General features: G+C 37.7%; 1 protein-coding gene across 5 annotated transcripts in view; it reads left to right on the top strand.

Moving 5' to 3' along the window:
• Positions 1-12233, top strand: part of EPC1 (enhancer of polycomb homolog 1) — a gene marked incomplete at its 5' end in the record, with an annotated part of 46549 nt that overhangs the window by 32616 nt on the left and 1700 nt on the right. For 3 of the 5 annotated variants that reach the window (XM_084280375.1, XM_084280374.1, XM_084280373.1), the window contains 2 exons: positions 11068-11186; positions 11988-12129. In XM_084280375.1, coding sequence (XP_084136501.1) covers positions 11068-11186; positions 11988-12129 — 261 coding nt within the window. Of the gene's footprint in view, positions 1-5004; positions 5089-11067; positions 11187-11267; positions 11355-11987; positions 12130-12233 lie in introns of all 5 variants that reach the window. The other 2 variants (XM_084280371.1, XM_084280372.1) reach the window with 2 other exon arrangements.

Here is a 12233-nt window from a genome sequence, read left to right as displayed (position 1 = left end):
ACTTTTATCTCTTTCTATGCTACATAGAATGTTTATTCGTCTTTGTTGCTAACAGTAGTGTACTACATCTCAAATCTAAGCACATGCTACCTTGGTATGTAATTATGATTTTACAAATATGAAAGTTTAGAAACCAGTATTGGGTAGGGTTTAACTTAACTCTGAATATCTGCACTTTGATAATTAAAAATATATTGATTGAAATGTTGATATAAACACTACATTCCAATTTTTTCTAGTATAAGGTGTGGTGGTGGGAAATGGTTAGTTAAGATGTTTGCATTTAAATTCCCAGCATGTTACTATTTCATATACAAACTTTCAATGAATGCCATTTCCCATCTAAAAAATACCCACCCCACACCCACTAATGTACCTGCTCATGTTTGGCAAAACTCTGAGACTAATGACCTGTACATCTTGTCAGGAAGTGGCAGATCACGTTTTACAGAATCTGAATTACAGAATTGAGGAGCTGACTCTTAAAACCTGATACAGTGATACTTGGTTTTTAATAGGAATACTGTTGTATAGCATCTCTCTTTACTCTGGAAGACTGGGTGGTTATGTGTAACTTAAAATTTAATTTTTTAATTTTATTAAGTCAGTGCATTGAATGTCATCTTCTTAATAGGAAGCAACGTAGGTTTTTTCCAAAGAACTAAGTAAAAGTTATTTGGTAAGGAGTCTCTAGAATCTTGCTTTCCTTGTCATGGGAATTATAGCTGTGGAAATAATCAGAAAACATGGATACTGTAAGAATTGGTGGGGAGAGCGGTAGAAACATAGTAAACTCTCCAGACTGGGATGTTTTGGAGATTTGCTGCAAGAAAGTTACCCAGGTGTCAGATGACTTTAACCTTCCTGTTTCTCAATATCTTTTGTTCCTGTACCACCTGTTTATTCTGAAAATTTTTCTTCCTTGCATACTTAGACTTAATAGGCAGCTTTGTTCAGTTGCTGTTTCTCTGGGTCATCTCAGTGCAGGTTGTTGTCCTCATTCCCCCATTCTTTTCAGTTCTATGGCTCTTCTTGCTGGAAATGTATTAGGGCTAAAACTGATGGTGGTTCTGCTTTATGATTGAAGTGTGACTTTTGATAATTAAATTCTGCCTCTCCAGTGGTTCACATCAGTAAAAGTACAGAGGGGAGAATGAGGTGGCTAGTGGTCAGTCTGAACTGTGATAAAATGGAAGTGTGAAAACAAAACTAGTATGTGATGGATAAATTATAAATACAGTGTGAAGTAGTAATGGACAATATGTTACGTCTGAAAATCACGTAGACTTGAAAAATTGGCTCTGTAAATGGAATTTGAAGCATACATGTTTGTGTGTGTATGTAAACAACACACCCCTATAGGATCTTTTTTCCTTAAAGAGGTGATAAGATACTTATCTACATCCATTTAGGAATTAAATGCAGTTGTTACTTATGGTGATGCATTCAGTATGAAGTTTTAATGGTGTAGTTGTATTTTGAAGCCTGTGGGAAAGTAATACCTAAATGTAAATGCTTAGCATATTATATTCATTTGTGCTTGGAATTCTATGCAGGTAGTTTCTCATCTGTGTAAAGTATTTGTTAGCTTTTTTCAAATTTAAATGTGACATTTAGATTTATATTTGTATTGTTTGATACAGGAATTAAATACAAAATATCACTGAATTTATAGGTATGCATTAGTTACCACAATATTTGGGGGAGGGGGGGTGTCACTTGTTAATATAATCAGGTAGGTTGTACATAACCTTAATTTGGATTCTTGTAGTGTTGGAGGTGTATATGAGTTTCTGTATGTGTGGTGGTGGCTATTGAGGGGTAGGTGTTTGAAAGGAGTATGTAATTTAGGTCACCTCAGTATCAGGATTCTTTAACATGCACTGTCTGCACAGATCACAGGTGATTTATGTATGTGTTTGACTTCTTAAAAGTGTGTGCCAGTCAGGGCTGCAGCTACTGTGTTAATGTCATCTTACTTTCTGTAGCAAATACTGTAATCAGGTATCCAACATCCCTACCCAAGTCTTTCCTAATACTGTTGTAGATTACAATCTTGTAGAGTGTTCCTGTATCTTTTTCTTAGTTGTCTTTAAAGCTGTGAGTTTGTTGTGGACGTGGATTTCTTTGTGGGTTTTTGGGGGTTTTTTTTTGGTATGTTCTCTTTGCCTTTTAGCTTTTTGAAGTGGCAGTAGGTCTTTTTACCAGCAAATACCAATGCATCTCTCTTTAAAAAACCTTTTATCCTTCTGTTTCCACTATGAGTTGTAGTCAAACTATATTGCTTGTCTTTTCAGAGGAGCTCATCCTGAGATTTAAGTAGTGACCAGCAGAGGTGGTTGTGTTGCTGTCTGTTGTGCACCGTGTTATGTTTTGTCTCTTTCTGTATTGAAGTTCTGAAGTCTTGACTGTTTTCCACCTTGAATGATTCAGACAGCATGTGCTGACATGGAAAAACAGCTGTGAAGAACCTTACTGTTAAAGTCTGTTGCACATGAGTGAAGTTGAGATGGTATCTCAGATCTTCAGTTAATCAGAGGACAGGCGATAAAAGCTGTGCTGTCATGTACCATTCTCTGTCTACCTTAAACATTGGCTTTTGTCCAGAAGATTGGAGAGAGATCTCCCCAGAGTGTCAGGCATTTTATAAACATTAAGTGCCTTTAACCCTGAAGAATTGCAGGTTGTTCTAGTTCTGGCTTTCAGAGTGGAAGATGGAGTAGTTTCTTTGAGAGATGCTGTGTAAACTCAGAATGGATGTATTAAAAAAATCCATTACAGGCTACTTGAAATTGGGCTTATACTGGACTTGTGTGTGACTTTGGCAGCAGGATCAAGGATCCAAGAAAATTAGCATCACTTCTGAAGAGGGTGGTTCCCTTGCATCTTACTGAAGAATTGCAAAAAAGCATCCTCTGCACTTTTGCAGAAAGAGCTGATTCAAGGATCTTCAGGCATATGTTACACAGAACACCACAGAGAAGCAGCCAAGAGCATAAAAGCATGATTCTTGTGGAAGAACAACTTGTTCAGTGGGGCAGCTATTTGCTGAACAAAACACAACAAACATCAGAAAAGGAGCCTGTATTATCGACATTCTCAGGTTTTTGAATCAGAATCTTCAAGAGTCAGAGCTTGTGTCTTGTATCTGGAGTCTACAGCAGTCATGAGTATTCATCTGAATGAAGCGTTTGTGTCCCAGGAATTTAGTCTTCCTTGTTAGATCGATCTAGCTCTGCCAAGCAAACAGTAGTCTTCAAACTGTATCACATTTTGGAGAGACTGTTCTGCTAGAGACTTGCTGTTAAATGTTACATTCGTATCTTTGAATGCTTTTATCTAATAATCAAAAGTTTAATACACACGTGGTGCAACTTTAAGTAATTTTGTTGCAGCCTTGTGTTCAGGAGGCAGACCAGAGATACCAGTCACTAGTGAAAGATTGGAACACTGGTTCCCAGGCCCCACAGTAAGACCAGAGAACTGCCTTGTGTTCTGTTCTTACCTTTATACAGAAGGAGGGTCACTTTGGAAAGTCTTCAGGCTGTCAAGACAAGAGAAACTAGCAGTTAACTAGACTCTACCCACTAAGTTTGTAACTGTTTGAGAAGAAGCTTAAGTAATCCAGCAGAAACTTCACTGAAATTTCTTAGAGTTTACGTGTTTGTTGTTGTAGACCTTGCTGTGTATAAAAAACTGCAGGCATTCTGAGTATAGTTAGAGAATCCAGAGTAGCCTAACTTGCACTTTCATGTAAACTAGAGATTGAAGTGGTGTGCTGCAAGTTGTGCTTTACTATTCAGTAATTCTTTGTGGGAATTCAATAGAAATAATAGTTTTCCCAGTGAACTTGGGTGCTTTTTTTGGATCTCTTACTCTGCGTTTTAAAGCAGGTTTGCATGCTTGGGGGTCTGGCAGGGTGGTAAGCCACACTTTCATTTCCCACAGGTGTGTAACATTTTCATCTCCAAATTGGTAGCGTTGGTGGTTGGATCTATACTGGGTTTTTTGAGTTCTCATTAAGAATACTGTAACCAGTCCTCAGACATCCCATTCCTAGAAAGAAGCAAGAAGAAGCTCCTCAGTCCTTATTACAGTTCCTTTTGCCATAGTAGTTCTTATCCTGTTTCTTCCCATTGTCTTTCTGCCATCACTGGCTGTATTTAGATCTTCTTATTTAACCCTTGTACCTGTAATAGTTTCAACATTGCTGGCTTACTGTGTTCCCTTTTCCAAATTCTTGTTTTTGCATTGTGGGATAAATCTGGTCAGGAAAAAAGAGATGTTTGTAGTGGCTGTTTCCCTGTTTTGGAACTTGACAGGTTTGGCCCATCTGTGGCTGAGAGATTGAGATCCTGGTTGAAGAAGTAATAGCTTTGAGAGTAACAGGTTTATAGTCCACCTTAGGCTTAGTTAAAGTAGGAAATCTTGAAAAGTGCCTTTGGTCTGGGAGATGTGACAGGAAGGGGGAAGAGTGAACGCTGACTGAAATCTGAACTTGTGCAGACTTTGAGACTTGGTAGTTACGTGGTATCTTCTCTTTGGGTGTCAGCCCACTTGGAGTAATACTTTGCTCCAAAGTGCTGGCTCTTCGGGCTTATGTGAACTGTTACGCTTGGCATCCTGTGCAAGGACAGTTGTGTTTGTAACTGCAGAGTAAACTCTGTATGACAGCTGGCCTGTGACATTTTAGTACAAACTGAGTGATGGGCAGACAAATCCAAATGCAGAGTGAGGATTTATAGCTTTCATTTATTGGCTAGTAAAAATTCATTATTGTTGTCTATTTTTCTTGGACTTACCAGGTAGGGAGTGCACATACAGATCTTGTATCTAGTTTTCCGTTTCTGTATCTTGAGTTCTGATGTTAGGTATTTCATGCTTAAGTTCTGTTGGGGCTAATATAAGGCTGTTGTAGTATTAATCAAGGGCATGATGATTCATGTTCTCATAGTGTCTGATAATGCCATGTTTAAGTAAAATCAATCTTGAACTTCTTTGCAGAAAGTGAAACATCTTTGGGCCTGGTGCATCAAATACTAAATCACACTGATGGCTCTAAGTCTCTCCAATCTTCCGAATTCACTGGTGAGAACTTGCTATATAGTAGAAAATCTTTAACCAGGCTATGTAAACCAGATAACTTCTTTTGTAAAACAGATTAAAAAATGTGATGTTCTGGATTACTTAGTATTGTGAATGATGTTTGCTTTGCATGCACTTTGGCATTAGTACCACTAATTGTTCTCTTGCACAGCAGGGATGCAATGTTTTCATGTATTTCCCTTAAGCAAATACTGTAACACAATATATCATCTTTCCACACGCTTCAGCCATTCTGTAGTTCATGAGGCTTTCATGTTAGTTATGTGATCTTTCTTATGTTACCTGATCAAAACTGCTTTTGTAATGGCTATCAGCTTAGCTGGAAGGATCAGGGAACCCTGAATGGCTTTTTAGAGAGGCTCTTTGAACCCAGTATAATCTTAATACTTCAGTTTCCTTACTGAAATAATATTTCAGCTCATAAGTGTAGATACTTGGTGTTATGAACCAAATGCTGTTTTAAGTTACTGATTTAAATAGCTAATTCTTTAGATGTTTAACAGGACCAAAGCATTTGCTGAAAGGTTTAATTAACCTGTTTCAGTATCTTAGTATTTAACTGGTTTTAAACTTCTTAAAAAAGAAATACTTACCTGGATAGGTTGTTGCGTTTACTCCACAAAGCTTGCTTGGTTCCCTGGCAAATCTAGTGTGCTTCACGTATTCAAGAATTCAAAAGGAATGCTACTAAAGGGACCAAGAGTTCACACGTGCATTTTCTGCTTTCCAGGATATGCTTTCTTGGTATTTAAGAAACTGGTACTTGTGGTCAGTTGTTTCGTAAGGCTATTTTCCTACTTCAGGGAAGCGGAGCGATGGCTGAGTCACCTCACAAAAGACCACACCTCAGTAGTTGAGGGAGGCTGTGACTGTTAACAGCACAAAGACCAATCTGCCTATACAGGCTTCACAGCCAGACCCCTGCCTCCACTGGTTTCAGCCACTTCTGGGGAAGAACTTGAGTTTTCAGAGGAGATATGTTAGCTGTAGGACTGTAAGACTAGTATGTGTTAAATGCTGTGGTAATGCTACTTAGCACTGTAGAAATAATTTTAGATAGTAGTATAAAACTACTGCTAACTGTGGATCTTTTAAGTCCATTGACAGCATCACTATTGCTCTCTGCTCTAGAAAACACCACCTGTTGAGTATCGGCATCCCACAGAATTTTATAGCTACATGAACAGCATCATCCAATTCAAAGATAATACTCCATAGGTTAATTTGAAGGGGGGGGAATAGTGTGTGGTCATCCCAAAGATTAGAAACATCTTGCTTATAGTCATGTAACTGACTGTAGGAAGACATTCATAGTGTAGTGTGGTGTTAAAAAATTACATTGTGTAAGGTTTGTGGCTGTTGCTGAGGAGATGCTAAGCAGTCATTTATCCTGTCAGTCTCAGTAATATACAGTTTCTTGTATTCATAGCTGCAAGTTCCTGAAGCCTTTTCTTCTACTTCCCGTTCCTTTTTGCAGTCTGTAAGCCAGAAAACATTTCTCTTATTTGCTGCCAAAGTGTAGCAGTAGTAAAGATGCAAAATAGATGTGTATGTTGTCCTGAGCTGTTAGATAAAGGGGATAACAGCATAAAATGATGTACTGACTTTAAATCCTGAAGGTTGTTTTAACTGAAATGTTACCAGTTGTTTCTGGGAGAATTCCAAATGATTTCAGAAGCACACTGAATTTTAATTGTTCCAGTTCAGATAAGAAGCATTCATATAGCCTCATTGCAGTAAAACTTGTGCTACCCATCTTCTGACAACCATCTTGAGATGTAGATAACTCCACATAGTTGTGCCTTAAGGTCAGGAAAGGAGTCAGATTAGGCTAATTTAAGGAGTCAGGTGACTTGCATAATTTACTGAAAGTGTCTTGGAAAGTTGTGGAAGTTATGGGGGAAAGTACAGTTGTTAGCTATGACGGTTGAGAGATCCTGAAATAACATTCTTGTCAGTAGTGTGGTTGAGATGCTCCCCCCTCCATCCCTTCCTGGGTTCTGTGTGGTGAACGAAACTGGATGGTTTGTCGCTGTCCCATTCAGTAAATTCTATACTATTAAATAGTCATCACTGTATGATGGAATGACGGTCACTGTGACCCCAGCATGCTGTTTGAGAAGAGTCTATAAACGCTGTGCTCCTGTCTAGCGCTGCTGAAGCAAGAATCTTAATCTCATCTGTTGTCTTTAACCATTGAACACTAGGTTTTGTCTCTTTTTTAACTTGAAGCTGTTGTCTGTTGCTTTATTAATTTTGTTAAAGCTTGATGGTCTCCAGTAATACTAGGAGTATATAACTTTGTGTAGCTTTATGTAGTGATACACTTCTGAGTTACTAGAAATCTGGCTGCTGATGTAAGTGTACAGAAAAGGTCAGGGATTGCTTCTTGCATGCTGGATTTTTTCCAGGCAGATGAAGACCAGCATATGACACAAAATTAAATTACATTTCTTTTTGCTATGTCTACATTTTCTTCTACATTTTGCTGCTTCTACCATTTTTCTCTGGCACAGAAGGTAGATGTTCAGCTGTGCCCTTTCTTCTCCTCAGAATAAAAATTAGAAGAGGTAATAACATTTCTGGAAGAAAGTTATTAGGGATGCTGTTACCGTTCTCCCAGAGAAAGTGATGTTAGCCAGATACTAAGTTCAGCATCTGCAGTTACATCTATGCTAGCTTTGCAGGCAAGAACAAATATTAATATAATCCAATTAACCCATTGATAGTTCGTACATTTTGATGCTCTGTGGTGCATTCTACTTGAATTGCTTTTTTAAATAGTTGAAATTAGACTAGCTCTTGGAGAAGTCCAGGACTGTGCCTGCAGGCGTAGAGGCACAGACAGGCAGTACCTGTGATTTCACTGTGCAATATTCCTCTATTCCAGTTGTAGTTGTGTGCCACAGCAAATGAATATATGAGGTTAAATAGATAGAAGTAATTTCATGTACAGTATATCCAAAGGCGGCTGGGTTGTCTTTTTTTTTTACATGGAAGTTTTCAGAAGCAACTTTTCTTCTGCAGTCACTAGGCTTATTTTTTCAACCAAAGTACTAGAGACTGTACACTGAGAAAGGAGGTGATGGTGCAATACATGGTGGCCTCTAACAAAAGAGGAATGAAATGAGGTGTGTTATCTTGGTTTGTAGAAATAGCTTCTTGCAATCACGACCTATAACCCTCTGGTACATGGGTGTTTCTGAACATGCTGTGGAATGGAAGAGCAATATTCATCAGGTTATTTTAGGAGGCCTTAGCTTGTAGCAGCCCTTTATGGGCAGTGTTGCGTATCTAAATGGGCACCATTCCCTCAGAATCTGGCAGTAAATACCTGATGTATAGTGTAGTCTTTTACCTCTAAAAAGGGAAATGGCAAAAATGTTGCAGAATGTTTTAAACTAAACTGAAAAACCTGAAATAAACCTCTTGAGTATAATTTCAAATATGACAGGTAAATAGCCATTTCCATTGCGTTTTCAAGGTGATACCTGTGTGTTTGCATATTTGAGCAGAAGAGAAGCAGTTGGAGCATAAGTGAGGGTGGTAGTTTCATGTGGTGGTTCTGTTGCCTGTTTGCTTTGACATGACAGCGGCCTAATTTTTTATGTTGGTGGAGGCTGTCAGGGTCAGAGTACTTGAAATACACTGGTGCACAATTTGAAAAACGTAGTCCTTTTCAGTGTTGCTTCCAGAAAGAATGGGGAGCACTTAAAGACTGTCTTAAATAATGGCTATCCTAAACAAGCACAGTAATAAAGGTTTTTTACTGGGGGGGGGGGGTGTTCCAAAATAAAACAGTATTTTTTAGTTGGCTAAACCAACATAGGATATACAACTCATATTTTAGATTTTAGCTATAAAATAGCATATGACTTAAAAGCTAAAAGTGAGATGGTTGTGATGGTGAAAATTTTAACCTTAATTCAAAGATGGTGTTAATAATGTGTCAATCTGGAAGTTTTCTGTTTTTAATGTCACTTAGGCAACCTGTTTCTAAGCAATATATTTACAGTGTCATCCTGTAGAATAAAATACACTAATAATACATGGAACTTTCATGTCATTGGCACAACGTTGGGTAAATTTTGGGATTTAAAGAAAAAAAAAAGTAATGTCACTAATAGCTGATAGATATAAATGCAATATCAATCAGTATCATAACAGTACATCCACTTTTCTCCCTCTGCTGCTCAGCTTTTTACATGCTAATCTTTGTGTGCTAAAGCTTTCTTGCTCTAACTTTTGTGTTTGGTGACAGGTTAAAAAAACCCTAAAGAACTTTTAATATAAAATAGCATTTAAATTTAAACAGCCAACTCCTAAATATTTGATCAATTAATTCTAGGGGTGGGGTTTGTGGAGGTGGGTTTCTTAGATGGTTGGTTTTGTGGTTGGTTATGTTGGTTTGTTTTATAGTAAGGGTGTTTGAGTGGTGCTACTACTAGGCTGTTTACCTATAAATAACCAGAAGGTCTTGAAGAAATTAAGCAAATTGAAGTGAGATTTAACTGTTAAAGAGTATTGGGAAGTAATTTGTCACTTATGGAAGTCCCTACTTGGTGAAAAATGTTATTTTTAAAAAAGGCACTTGAATACAACACCTGAATAAAAATTTGTAATTTCAAGTGCTCAGATGGCAAATTAACGGCAATAATTTAATGCTGTTTCCAGTGCATAATAGAAGGACTTGGAACATTAAAGATGAATCTCAAATACACTGGAAAAAGCACACTCAGCTGTGTTAGCTCTTCTCAATGCAAATTCTTTGGTTAACCATTTGTATTGACTTGTTATCCATGTTTATATGTAGGATATAGCTGCTCTTCTGAATTCTGTTGCGTCCCGAAGCAGGGCATGATTATAATTGATAGAAACAGATTTTCTTCAGGCAAGCAAGCCTGCTGAAGGAGTAGATTAACAACAACAAAAAATAATTTAAATTGCAATTTGTGAATAGGATATAAGTGTGGTGGTGATTTGTTGCCAAACAGTAGTGAATGTCCCCAAAAATCAACTTCCACTGCATTCTAGAAGTATGAATGCTATTTGCAGCACTTAATTGGAAGCATCTATGCAATCTTAAGATAAAATTGAAGATAAAGTCTGTATGGTGTGTCCTATATTTAATTTCCAGGGGGGCTGGATTCGTTTTGATTCGCTTTTAAATTGCAAACTGAGAATTCATTTAATTTTGTAAATGTAAATAAATGATTTTAAAAATCCTTATTTTACAAAGCTAATCAATGAACTAATGATCCCACACACACCCCAATGTGCATCCCCATGTGAATAAGTACAAGTAATATTTATCAATTTTATACTTGTGGGCTAGCTGGATAAAATCTATTTGACTTCGGTCACCAGTATTCAGTGTGTCCTTTCTAACATTTTAGAGAGCAACATAGTTCTGTTGGATTCTGTATGTATGGAGTTGCTTGTGCATGTTGGCTTTAAACCAACAAAACCACTGTGCTACGGTAGCCTGTGCAGTTGTAGGCATGTCCAATTTACTGGTTTCAGCTAAACTTAAACATAAATTTTAGTAGGCACTTGCTAATAAAGATTGAAAGCATACAGTTCCCAGGTTTTGCATATAAACTTTACTAAAAATGCTGTGGAGAAAACTGATGCCATTTCTACCTGTAATTTCTTTTTAAGCAGCTATTAGTTTTTGGTGGGTTTGATTGTGGTTTGGTTCCTTCTGCATTCCTTTTGGTATCCCAAGCTAAATGCAGCAGAGCAATTAAAACCTGTATACTAAACACCAGCTTAAAAAAGGGCAGCCTTCATTTGAAGAGGGAATTCTGACAGTATGTCATAAAGGTGCATTAAGGCTCTTAAGAACTTGCTGTGGTGTATTATTATTATTTATTTTTTAGGATTATAAACTAGATGTGTTTATATACACAACACCTACATATTTTGATATAGTATTTTCTCGTTTTATATTTTGTTCAGCATTTACAGCCGAACAATACCAGCAACATCAACAGCAACTGGCACTAATGCAGAAACAGCAGCTTGCACAAATTCATCAACAGCAAGCAAATAGTAATTCCTCTGCCAACACATCACAGGTGAGGGATTTGTCTGTGCTATGATTTATCCCTCATTGTTTCCCACCAGGGTTCATCTCTAATTGTCAACTGTTGCCATAGAACCTTGAAACTAACCAACAGGAAAGTGGCTTTCGCCTGAACCTACATCATAGCCATTCTGTAAAGTGTTTAGAAGGGACACTGCAGGTGAGTGTGGCAGGCATTGCCTCTGCTCCCTCTTAACAAAAAAAAAAGATGGGTCAGTCAATTAATGAAATTTTCAAAGCCTTAGGAATATGAATTGCAGAGATCTTCAGCCATGTCGTCATCCTCTTGATAGTGGGGGATTTTTAGAGCAGAATTTCTAGCTAATGACTAAAGCTTACTCCTACGTATGTTCTCCATACAGCTGTGGAAGTGTCTAATATTCATAAATCTGTAGTGATTGAAGTGGTGACAGCCACATAAAAAGGTTCAGAAGTTGGTTGCACTCTGAACCTCTGAGTCTATGAATTGAGTTTGGAATTTCATGAAAACAAGCTGACCTGTGAAACTGTCATTCTATAGAAGTTTGGAAATAAGTTTGTATTTTAAATAGCTGTGGGGCTTGTCTTCTCCATTGTTACAATAGAGCTAACAGTGCATGGAAAAAAATCACAGTTCAGATTTTAACTAGTTGTAACAAGTGCTGGATGTTTGGTCTGAGAGAATGACTGAGCCACAGTTCTGATGGACATGTATTGATTTTTGCTGTATTAGTTTCTGTGTAGCTTTAAAATGGGGAGAGTACTGACTTTTGGAAGCCTCAATCACATATATTTGCCACCATTGTTCTTTTAGGGTTTTGTTTCCAAGACACTGGATTCTGTTAGTGCTCAATTTGCTGCTTCAGCTTTGGTTACATCAGAACAACTGATGGGATTCAAAATGAAGGATGATGTGGTGCTTGGAATTGGGGTGAATGGCATTCTTCAAGCCTCAGGTATGCAGCTGTTTGACAGAATCTGATGGTGGTTTGATTTTAATTTTTTTTCCAGTGGAGATCTATCTGTCTGTCTGAAGTTGAGTGTTTTCTGGAAGAGCTTA

The sequence above is a fragment of the Gallinula chloropus genome (assembly GCF_964237585.1).
Source record: "Gallinula chloropus genome assembly, chromosome: 2".
Lineage (NCBI taxonomy): Eukaryota > Metazoa > Chordata > Aves > Gruiformes > Rallidae > Gallinula > Gallinula chloropus.
This window is presented reverse-complemented; position numbering and strand designations above follow the sequence as displayed.